This window comes from Lissotriton vulgaris, chromosome 4_1 (assembly GCF_964263255.1).
Source record: "Lissotriton vulgaris chromosome 4_1, aLisVul1.2, whole genome shotgun sequence".
NCBI lineage: Eukaryota > Metazoa > Chordata > Amphibia > Caudata > Salamandridae > Lissotriton > Lissotriton vulgaris.
Window position 1 is genome coordinate 436373689 of NC_141691.1, and position 12531 is coordinate 436386219.

At 45.9% G+C, this 12531-nt stretch overlaps 1 protein-coding gene across 1 annotated transcript in view; it reads right to left on the minus strand.

Moving 5' to 3' along the window:
• The window catches only part of DIAPH2 (diaphanous related formin 2), a 3821702-nt gene extending 3811865 nt beyond the window's left edge, over nt 1–9837 (minus strand). Inside the window, exon 1 of the mRNA XM_086964614.1 lies at nt 9690–9837. Coding sequence (XP_086820740.1) covers nt 9690–9698 — 9 coding nt within the window. The 5' untranslated portion in view covers nt 9699–9837. The remainder of the gene's footprint in view (nt 1–9689) is intronic.
• Between the last annotated feature and the right edge of the window lie 2694 nt (nt 9838–12531).

The window sequence follows — 12531 nt, forward strand, 5'->3', positions numbered from 1 at the left end:
AGAAAGTGGCAATTGTTAAGTGTAGTGCACACAAGAAAGTGACTGATAAAATAGGAGCAGACAATGCCTTTGCGGATCACACAGCCCGTGAGACCGCAATGCAGCAAAGCACTACATCTATGTATATGATTGAGTCACAAGCTGAACGTTGACATGATGCCAGACAGGAAGTGCTGGACATGAAACAATCAACCTCTGCTGACGAACTAGACCGATGGTCTAAAGGAGGGAACACTGGAAGATTAGGTTACCCACAACATACTTATATCCATTGATTAACATGGTACATGGGCCAGCACATGTTGGTGCATCCTCAATGGCAAAACAACTCACGCAAGTTTAGGATCATCCTGATATTGCCGGCACTGCTAAAAAGATAGTCCAGTCTTGTGTTGTCTGTCTCCAGTATAATCCTGGAAAGGGAACGCGAACTCCAACAGGAGGGTTTGCGACACCATCTGCACCTTTTGAGGTCCTGCAAATGGACTACATTCAGTTTGAGCGCTGTAATAATCTGAAATATGTCTTAGTGGTGGTTTGTGCCTTCAGTAAATGGGCGGAGGTGTATGCTATGAAGGATAATACAGCTCTCAACAGCGAAAGTTCTCTTAAAGGAGTTCTTTCCCCGCTTCAGCATTTGTCAGGTCCTATGGAGCGACAATGGACCTCATTTCATTAGGCAAGTTGTAGAATATGTCATGAAAGGGTTGGGGATTAAGCAGAAATGACATGCTGCTTTTCACCCACAGTCAGCAGGCCTGGTGGAGCATTACAACCCCACCCTGAAACTGAAATTGGATAAAATACAGGCTTCCACATCTTTGAAATGGTCTGATGAACTGCCCATAGCCTTGCTTTCTATCAGAGCGATACCACACGATCTGGCCTTAAGCCACATCAGATTGTCTTTGGGAGGCCCATGAATATTTGGGCGGTCCCTAAGCCTCGCCCTATACATGATGTTCCCCACATGTTGAGGAGTGACTATTTGTCCCAGTTAACTGACAGCTTGTCTTCTATTTATCAGCAGGTGTGGGAAGCTCTTCCAGACAGGTAGCAAGGTGATGGTCATATTCTGCAGCCTGGAGATTTTGTTTTTTACAAAATCGTTTTAACGGACAAGCTGCTAGGCACCGCGCTGGCGTGTCCCAGAGCAGGTTTTCCTTGCTACCAGAACTACAGTCTGAGGGACCAACAGGAAGAACTGGGTCCATGCCAGCCACTGCCAAAGATTCTGCATACCTTTGTAAGCCCTGTTGTGCTGACAGATCACCGCAACATTCTGGTCACCGAGAGAGGACGAGCTGCATCACCTGAAGGGCCTGAGGAAGTTTTCCCGGACCATACGATCCTTTGTGTATCTAGATACCTACTTCGATCCAGGAAGAAAGACACTTCATCGCAAAAAGAGACTGTTTGAGCCACTGTCCTGGCTGGTTAAAGACTGACTACAAAGGGGGGTAGTTTTTTAGTGACTACTCGGCTCAGCGTTAGTGAAGAAACAACCGCCTGCCCAGGACCTTAGGGCATCATCTATTTTGTTGTTTGACGACAAGATGAACATGCCTAAGGAGAAGAAATCAAGATCTGCAAAGAATTGTAGCGGCTGCACAATGTTTATTACTGGATTGACTGACTGTTGTCATCATTGCTACAATAATGTGGATTGTGGAGGAAGTAACTCCGGCTCGAAATTTACTGCCTGCTACTACTCCTGTCCCCACAAAACATTATTATTGTAATCTTTCCTCCCATGAAAAGAAGCACCGAATGTCATATCTCAACAACACTTTCATACAAATGTTGCATCATACTCAATGCTATGAATACTACCAACTGCTGGGTATGTGGAATGATGCCAGCTCATCAGAAGAATGGAGGACACCTCTCATTCCCCTGCCATTTTCACATAATGGCTCTTGTAGAGCCTGGTTCGCACTGTTGTGGGCCTCTGTTGTTGGCAATATTGCTCCACCAGATGTAGGAATACTTAAGGCATAGTTAAACACGGTTTGTTACCCTGATGATGATGGACTCCCACAAGCCAAAAGGAGAACACACCTCATTTTTACGTACCATAGGAATACAGAGTGTATTCTTCTCTGATTCCTATTTTTATTTCTCTCATTTCACATCAGGATCCTGAAGAAGCCCAATGGGATCCATTAGGGACCAAGCCTGAGCATGAAACATGTCGACCTGAACCTCACTTTAACCCACACTCATGCTTAAAAGCGCAGCAAGATAATATTCACTCCTGCACTATACTGGTTTAAAAGAGGTTCTCGTGATCCCTTGTTTTTTAATCTTACCAACTAGACCCCTGAAGAAAATTTTATTTTTGGGTACCGCAATTTAATTCATCCACACAGCTTTTTAGACCCGCACCACAACTGCGGCGTTTCTCCTAAAAGATCTTTGACAAAGAGTCCTCTGACGGGGCTGTGGGGGGCAGCAGCGCCACCCCCACGAGGAGCACATGCCCGATAATGAAGTGCGATACCCACATGGGTGTGTGAGAGCACTTTTTCTAATAGGAGAAATTCCCACTCCTTCATCGATGTCCAACCCTCACCTCAATTGAGGCAACACTCTTGAATTTTCTTCACTCAGCAACTCTAATAGGCTGCCTGTTGTTACTCTCTATTGGGAACAGTTACCCCCTAGAAATTACTCTCTGCAACCGAGACCTTCTTTTCTATAGCTCCTCAAAAGAAAAGCTCCTGCATTTTCAGTATTTTAATCTTGCTCTGAAGATGGACTTTGACACAGGAGCTACAAACACCTTCTCTCTCTCCTCAAAGTAATTTTTAGCACTCTACTTCACTCACTCGTCATCCTGTGCAGTCATGGCACAGTGCTCCAGTGCACCACACATGCTGCACACGCAGCGCCTCTGAATGATCTTCTGTGACAAAGCCCCAGTTTTCTATAGATGCCACAGAGTAGGAAACCCCAATCAACTACATGCATCTCTGAAATCTATCTTGAGTACTGCTGTCCCCACCTTCGGTGAGCAGATTGTTATTACTTTAATAGTTCCACTAAATAAAATGTAGCTGTAATAGAGGATGAAGGTGACAATGGAGGCTGAGAAAGGTGTACCATGTAGGATTGACTATTAGCTAGTAATCCTAGTGGTTAAGAATGTCAAGCAATATATTTAGTGGGCTTTTGATTTGCCAGTTTTAGCCACTGGCTTGCGCTGACCAGCCTTTTAAGCCATTGAATGTATTAATGTGGCCCTGGCTCAACCAAGCAGAGTGGCTGTATCCTTTTGCCTACCCTAGACTGCTTGCATTGAAAAGCATGAGGGAATCTTTTACAACTAATGCCTTCTTGGTCTTATCCTGCTGGTTCTCTCCTGTGTGCCAAAAGGTGGGCTATACTTGAAAACTATTTGACTGTTAGTTGGCATCCTCTTTTAGTTTACATCTATAAAGTTGTACATATAATAAGCATTCAATACCATCATCCTTTCATTTCTCATCTGATTTTCGCCTGCTTACACTGATTGCACAACACTAAGGGCCCGATTAGGATGGCACACGGACCAGAGTCATCTGGAGGCCTTGCACCCATGGTGGCCCTGCTGGGGGCCCCCAAAGTCTGATTCTAATAGCCTTTGTGTGTCAAAAAGGCCGGCACAGAAAGGCTGTTGGAATCTGCCATCGTAATCCCGCGGGCGGAAAGAGCCACCCGAGGAATTACTGGAGGCTTTCCATATGGCAGAAGGGCTCTCTGAGCCCGTCGGAGGCCATACGGAAATCCAGTTTGGATTCCTTTCCAACCGACCCCATCAATATGAGGCAGTCAGAAAGGAATGCCAACAGCCAATTACGATGCCATAGGAATGGTTCCGACTTTTGGATCAAAGCCGTTTCCTAAGGCATCGTAATCGGGCCTTAAGTTGAAATCTTTTATTCTAGAAATTTTTTACCAGCAGATCAACAAACTGATGGACAGTGCAAATAAGTTCACACAATTTTACTGACTATTGAGGGAGTATCCAACTCCTAAAATCCTGGGGATGAGGTCTACAACACAGTCACAGTTTTGTAGAGGCTCCAATTCTCCATTGCTGAGTACAACAGAATTGGAGCTGGGTTGATTCTTGCATCTGTTGTTGGCATCTGTGTCCAACATGAAAGTCCTGAGTGAACTCTGATGGACGCTAAACAAGTGTTCTTTTCCTTTGTACTCTCAATTGATTATTAACACATGATCATAGCTTAAGAAGATTTTCTTTTTACAAACCATATGCATTAAGGTGGGTTTCTTTTCCAACAGACATGGCAGGAACAAACACCCCAGAGTGCTTATGGTGAAAATCCTACATCAACAGGTAACACGAGGGTTTTGGAGCCTCGTACCTCTATATATAAAGATCTCAAACTGAGCATCCAGATGTTTAGACGGGAACTGTAACATTTTCAGGGTTGGTACTTTTGCAATGTATTTCTTGGTAATATCATTCCCAAATTCAGCCATATTCTTTTACTTTTATCCACATGTACCTCATGCTTAGCAGCCTCGCCACAATTAGAAGGTCAAAGTGAGAAAACAGCAACAAGCAGTGAACCAGAACAATGCTGCACACACAACTGATGCCTCCCGAGACCAAAATGTGTTGAGTCAAGCAATTTGAATAGGACAATGTGTGCACACACTGCAAGCACCCTATGCCCAACGTGTGCTAACCTAGGTTAGGTGAAAACAGGTAAAATAAGCAAACTGTGGTGCACCACTTCTACAAATGTAATTCTGATTTCAGATATATCCACAACATTCTGGTAATAGCTAAAATTCTTCTTCTTTATTGTTCCATAATCATCGTGTATCAAAAAAAAGTCAGCCAATGCGTTTAGTCCACATACATGTGGACTTCTTCAGGGCCCAAAGTGGATAAGAAGTATACATCCTCGTATGCAAGAAGAAATATTAAGGTCCATTCATCTAAGGTCATTGGGAAAACAGTGCCTCGCCATAATTACAAGGTCCCAGATCAGTCCCCTAATCACCTGACAGCGAGATCTACTCATGCCTTAGACTTTGCCCAATCCCTCAAGGCTGCACATGGAATCAGTAAATCAGGAGGGTGGTTATGTCAGATCCCTGCCCTCTGAGTTACAGTTATTAATCACAGACACACAGAGTCCGTGGAATTCTAGTGAGCCACTGAGGCCCTCACAAGGAAGGGCAGCAAGGGATGTTTGCCCCACTCTTGTCAAAGCTCCACGCTGTCACTGATGAATGTATTTATATGTATCACAAAAGAGGGGTGGGTCTGCTTTAGTGATACATTCATGATGAATCAGCTAATGTTAGCCACCCCCTAGGTGATGCCATATGCCAGAACCACCTCCCAAAGGGTCCCTGGACACAATTTTGTATATTTAACCAGGTACTCCTGCTATCAAAAAAAAAAAATCAGACAAGGGCCACACAGGAGGTCTGTGATCTAGGCCTCACAAAACGTTCTGACAGGCCTGCCACCAGTGACAGCTGGTATGCTGCTGCTGCTGCTTCCAGGCCCAATTCCTTAACTAATGTTGATTAAGATTCAGAGCCCAACACTGCCACTGATGGATCCTCAACATTGCTGGACAGTGCGTACAAACAGTGTCAGAGCTGAGCACCCAGATGACTGAGTTGATTTTCATGCCTTAGGGCAGAGTCCTCAGTACACTTTCGGTTTCAGTGTGCAGCTTGTTGAGAGGAGAAAGTAAGGTCATAAGAAATGTCATTACTACATTATCATACACGTGGCTAAAATTAAATAGTTATGTCTTTCTAGTATAAGACATTTCTACCGTCTATGTGTTCAGCAAGGGTGCTTTTTAATTTATCTAGTAACTTAGTCAGATATACATCTGGAGATCCCTAGCACTGAAACACTGCTTATTATTATTAAGATCAGTGGGTTCACCACTGGCTGCCAGGATTTGTTTGTGACCGCAGAACGCATGCTCTGATACTGGCATTCTCTCTCTAGAGTCTCTCATTTTTCTAGACTAATGAAATCAGTGACATGCTAGGCTGGTAGTTTTGAATTAGTACTAATAGGTGAGCCATGTGCAATATTGTATTCATTTTAGCATACAAAAGCTCTCTCTCTGCTCTTTGAAAGAGAAGGCTTTTGTTCACTAGTCCTGCACTTTTTTAACCAGATCAAAAGTGCACCTCAACACATTTTAGACAGACTTTCTAGCTTCTTTGATGTCTTCCTGTGGTGACCAACAGGCAGATGATGGCTAATTCCATTTGTAAACAGTTAAAAAGGACTGTGTTGTTATAGGCACCGCTGAAGCCCTCAATGGGATGCATGCTCATTTCCAACAGATGAGGTGGTGGAGCACAAGGTAACCCCTGCAGGACTCGCAACAAATGAACACTTGCTATCTCCCTCAGGGTAAACCCGATATCATCCCCTCTCCAAAAGATAGTGGAGGGATGTTGTCCCTTTATGTGCACCCTTCAGTGAATAACTGTGCAACGCTTTCGCCACCATTCTAGCCGACGGACACCAGAGGGTTTAAAATCAACAACCAGCTCCCCTGTGATAATGGAACACACTTCGGGGGCTTGATTTTAATGTGTGCACATGTTCCCTTTTCACAGTGCAAGCTCTACAAAGAGACAGAAAGGAAATGAGGTCACCCTCATGCTACTCGGGTAGGTCACCAAGTTTGGATCCCATTTCCTGCAGTTTTGCTGCAGTATTCTTCGGTGTGTTTGTGCAATCTTTACAGCGTCTGTTCACTAACAATGCATTTCCCGAAAGTTAACGAGGGAAGTAGTCCAGCCTGGACAATGGTGCCAGCGATATGGCGGAAGCAGTGGTTTTAACTTCTGGCGCAAAGATTAAGCAAGTGAAACACTGAGTGTGCCGGTATCTACGTGTTCACGCGTAGATCCCATACAATTACTTTAACGCTTAACATGGAATAAGTGGTAGTGCACTTCTGCATGTACATGTCAGTTTTTAGATTTTGGAAGATTCGAGTATTTAAAAGAAACATGTTGGTATGTTTAATATTACTTTTAAGACAGCAATCACCGCCCTCTCTGTGAAGTAAGACAAACTCTTACACAATCTAGCTACAGTGTTACTTCTGTTTAGGCCAAGTTTTCAGTATCTTCTGACTCATTTCCAAGTTTGCAGACTGTGTGACATACACAGGCCTTCTGTGAGTCACTTTATGTAACAAAGTATTGCGTATTTAACACGATCACGAGTAAAATTTTGATGGCCATATAAATTTCGACCCCAACCAAAGGAATTTTCAAATGCAGTAGCTTAGACAAGGAATAAACCGAATACCAAGCTTAAATAACGTAAAGCAGTGATATTTCCCCAACAGGCTGGCTTCTTGCATCACTATGAATTTACCACTAGCATTTCCAGGAACCCTGCCGGCACGGACTCGCTCCAGGTGAGGTCCCTGTACAGCACAGCAGTAATGCCAAAGACTCACTGACACGTGTAACTACTTTCCAACATGGACAGCAACATTCTAATCTGACAAACAGATCCCTAATAATACAGAAATCGACTCTGAAAACTGCCCTGGATATAGGTATGGAGGCCTGAAGGGGCAGGTTACTTATTCTGAGGGATATAACCTGTAGGCAGAAATTGAAACATATATTGACTTTTGTCCACACGGCGCATCCCTTTTAGGAAATATATAGGAAGATGGCAACCAGCATTTCACATCTATCAACTTTTATATCTCAGGTCAAGCAAGGAAGTTGAAACCTATTCATTTTTAAAAACAAGATTAATAGAAATTCTTTCCTTCTGCACCCATAGTGCAATGTTGGTCACTTACTTGTTCTTTAATGTTATCCGTGTGAACATAAGTATGCATTGTGGGGAGCAGTACAGTCATCACTTCGAGGGGCAGACGAGTAAGTTTTTACATACATATAAAAAGGGTGGTAACCCATGGAACTGGTTAAAAGGTTGAAGGGGGTTCAGACCTTCTACATACATGCTGGTAGTGAAAGACTACTAATGTTAATATCCCCAAGGATGCCTGCATAAAATCAGACGGGGGAGGGGGGCTCGTAAAATGCTCAGAGGTTGCGTTTCACGTTTCTTTAAGGGTCAATTCCCTTCCCAGGTGCTTCAGGTGATTTAGAAATAATTTGTTAGTAGCCTGAAAAACCGCATCTCAGCAGAGAAAAAAATATCCCAACATAGGCAGCAACAAACGACATAGGCAAAAACAAATTTAGTACCCAAACCAATCACGCTAAAAAGCTATAAAAGTTTTAAAAAATTAATGAATAAAAAGTTAATTTTACATCTCCAAAAAGTCTCAACTGGAATCACAAGGATGAGGTGATACCACTATACCTCAGCCTGTTTTTAACATCATCTTCTTTATGTTAAGTGCTTCAGCACAGGGGACTGACAATGTGTCTCTGGTCGAGGTCAAATCATCAACAGAGAACCTCTATTCGCTTGCACAGTACACACAAGTTTCCCATCCTGTTTTACACCAGTGGGTGTGCACTCACTCAGTAGCTTTACAGCTCAAGCAACATACCCTTTTAAAGTGCTAAGCACTACAAGGCAGCCCATTTGGAACTTCCCAATATAGCTCGCTAAACCCGGCGGTTTCGATTGTGTTTGCAGCTTAAGCAACAGACGGACACGCCTCAAACTTCTATTTGTCAACATAATGCATCTATCAAAGAAAACATGTTTCCATTGCTTTACCAAAAATACACCATACGTCACGTGTGCAGCCCGCAGTTAATGTGTCCTTGCGGGACTGCAAGCACAACACACCCATTACAAATATAAATATTATGTTACTAATGATCACAACGGCATGCGCGGTTTACTGTGCCTGCAACTTGTTACTGAGACAATGTATGAGGAGCGCGGACAACGAAGCAGCTTTATAAAACCCAAGAAGCAAGGACGGGCTTTGAATACCACAGTCGCTACTTTTTAGCAGCTGCTATCTACACATCTAAACAGTTGTCAAAAGGTGAAGAAAACAAACTGACAAGAAACCCGGTTAGTGTGAAATCAATTTAGCGCACTGCTGCCCACTGTGATATAACTTTATGAAAAAAAGGGGAACGTTTAGACTCACGTGGGCGATGCCCGTGCAGCAATGAATGAAAGTACTTCCCTATTCGGATGAGGAAAGTAAAATTCATGGCCATTCAGTAACGCAAGACTGGTGTGGTTTGTAGTATAGTTATCTACAAAAGATAGAGCGTCAGGTGTTTTCGCGTAACCCCTCCCCGCTAACGCTGATCATGTCACCTGCCTGGGCGCTTACAGCCCCCTGACCAGAGCCGCGCTGCAATTGGATAGACAAGCACTCGCCCTCCACATACGTGTTGATTATCTTATCAGAGTGTGCCCAGGAAAAGGCAGCAGCATGCAAGACTGACAGCGACTATGACGGACAGTAAATCAGAGCCCTGCTACGGTGATCACTCCACCTGGCCCCCATAACACCCTCCGAAGGCAGAGGAGAAACACGCACGCTGCAAGCCTGTCAAATCCCGTTACGTATCCAGCCACAGACCCTTCCCACCCCACCTCTCCCCTCACTACCTCCCAGCCCCCAGCTCTCTCTCTCTCAACCCACACCATGGCTACTGGGCAGGGGCGCATGAAACAGACTGGCTCTTTTGCTTTTAAATTGAGTACTCACGAATTCCATGTTGCACAGCTTTAACAACTCTTTATTACAGCTTTGCTCTGTGGCTGCTTTTAGAGCTTCTGCAGCACCAACAACCACAAACAGGAAGAACCAGCTCTGACTAGCTTTTTTTTTTTTTTTCTTCAGTTAGCACTGCCTCAGACCTTGTCACGTGACGCGTTCCATAACGGCTTCACGTAAACACTACTTTCGAAGGCAGCTCCTTCCTCTGTGCTCAGAGCTGTGTTTCAAATGTTATCCGGGGATCGCGTTCGGCAAAGAAGTGCAGTTTGTTACATTTAAAGGAATCCTTGGATAGTGTTTCTCGCGTAGCAAATTCACCCGGGAATAAATGATACATTAGTAAACGTTAAAAGGCGAAAAGTTGTCCTTGCGGGTTATTCCTGGAACGTAACATTTACAAAACACTGTTTGACATTTCACATTATTAAGGACAGACGTGGGGACCGTACCATGCTTGTGCGTGTATTTTTTGAATGTGCAGACAAGAATTAAGTGCGATTCATCTGCATATACAATTGTTAAACGTCACTGTTTGCATTCCACCATAACTGTACTGGATTTAAAAACGTGCTTACATTTCAGGGTCAGGACACACGAGCGAATTGCATTTGATCGAACGTGTTTGTTGTTATTCTTAAAACAATAATATGTATCGATAACTTTTCAATCAATCAATCAATCAATCAATCAATTAATCAAGACACTTATAAAGCGCACTACATACCCATTAGGGTCTCAAGGAGCTGGGGGAGGGGGAGGGGGGGGGGGGGGTTCTGCTATTGATCGAAGAGCCAGGTCTTGAGGAGTCTTCTGAAGGCCAGGTCTTGGGTCTGCCGTAGTTTTGTGGGGAGGGTGTTCCAGGTCTTGGCGGCGAGGTGAGAGAATGATCTGCCGCCGGCGGTCGTTCTTCGGATGCAAGGGACTGTGGCGAGGGCGAGGCCTGCGGAGCGGAGCTGGCGGGTGGGGATGTAGAAGCTGAGTCGTCTGTTGAGGTATGCTGGGTCGGTGTTGTGGAGAGCTTTGTGCTCGTGGAGGAGGAGCTTGAAGGTGACCCTCTTGTTGACGGGGAGCCAGTGCAGGACTCTCAGGTGGGGGGTGATGTGGCTGCGGCGGGGGATGTCGAGGATCAGGCGTGCCGACTCATTCTGGATGCATTGCAGTCGGCCTAGGAGCTTGGACGACGTTCCTGCGTAGATGGCGTTTCCGTAGTCCAGCCTGCTGGTGACGAGGGCCTGGTGACTATTTTTATAGTTTCGGTGGGGATCCACTTGAAGATCCTGCGGAGCATTGAAGCAGGATGAGGAGAAGGCGTTGACCTGCTTAGTCATGGAGAGGGTGGCGTCGAGAAGTGTGGCTCAATGGTTAGAGCGGCAGACCCTGATGCAGGAGTCTGGCCGGGACCAGGGTTCAATTCCCGCCTCGGCGGGTCTCAGGCTCAATTTCTTCGGACCTGATAATTCTCGCCTTGGTGCCTATTCTGATCATGAGCCCCACTCTGCACCTCTGGGCAATAGCTTGCTTAATCTCTACAATGGCCCCAACAACGCTGAGGATGCCTGACTTCACCTTGGGGGTGCCCAGGAGTGGGCTCCTCACAGGGAAAGGCCAGGAAGGGTTCCTCAGCGGTATTCGTACAAGCCGAGATGCCTATGGGTAGTCGTGCGCTATATAAGTGCGTAATTATCCTTTATCGAGGATGACTCCTAGGTTGCGTGCGTGGTCAGTGGGTGTCGGTGCTGTTCCCGGTGTTGTCGGCCACCAGGAGTCTTCCCAGACTTTGGGGGTGGGGCCGAGGATGAGGACCTCCATCTTGTCTGAGTTCAGCTTCAGTCGGCTGTTCTTCATCCATTCAGCGACGTCCTTCATCCCTTCGTGGAGATTGGTTTTGGCGATATGAGGGTCTTTAGTGAGGGAGATGAACAGCTGGGTGTCGTCGGCATAGGAGATGATGTTGAGGTCGTTTTGTCGGTTGACATGGGCGAGGGGTGCCATGTAGATGTTGAACAGAGTCGGGCTGAGGGAATATCCCTGGGGTACGCCGCAGATGATCTCAGTGGCTTTGGAGCGGAAGGGGGGGAGGCGGACGCTCTGAGTTCTGCCGGAGAGGAGCAATGTGGTCCAGTCTAGGGCCTTCTCTTGGATTCCAGCGTCATGTAAGCATGCTCGATGTGTGTTGTGTCAGACTGTGTCGAAGGCGGGTGACAGGTCCAGGAGGATGAGGGCCGCTGTTTCTCCATTATCAAGCAGGGTCCTGATGTCATCAGTGGCGGTGATTAGGGCGGTTTTGGTGCTGTGGTTGCTGCGGAAACCGGCCTGGGATGGGTCCAAGATGTTGCTCTCCTCGAGGTAGCGGGTCAATTGTTTGTTGACGATTTTCTCGGTGACCTTCGCCGGGAATGGAAGCAGGGAGATGGGTCAGAAGTTCTTGAGGTCCTTGGGGTCCTCCTTGGGTTTCTTGAGTAAGGCATTGATCTCGGCGTGTTTCCAGCTCTCCGGGAAGGTTGCTGTCTCGAAGGAGATGTTGATTATTCTCCGGAGATGGGGTGCAATGGCTGTGCTGGCTTTGTTGAATATGTGGTGAGGGCATGGTCCTAATGGTGATCTGGAGTGAATGGTGTTCATGATTATGCTGGTGTCCTGGTCGTTGACGCTGGTCCAGGATCGCAGGCGGTTGGTGCGGGTGATGGTCATGGGGTGGTGGTTGTCAGAGTGGTCGTGGCGCTGAAGCTGTCGTAGATGTTGGCGATCTTGCGGTGGAAGAAGGTGGCCAGTGAGTCGCACAGGTCTTGCGAAGGCGGGATGTCGGTGTTGGAGCTGGGGTTGGAGAGTT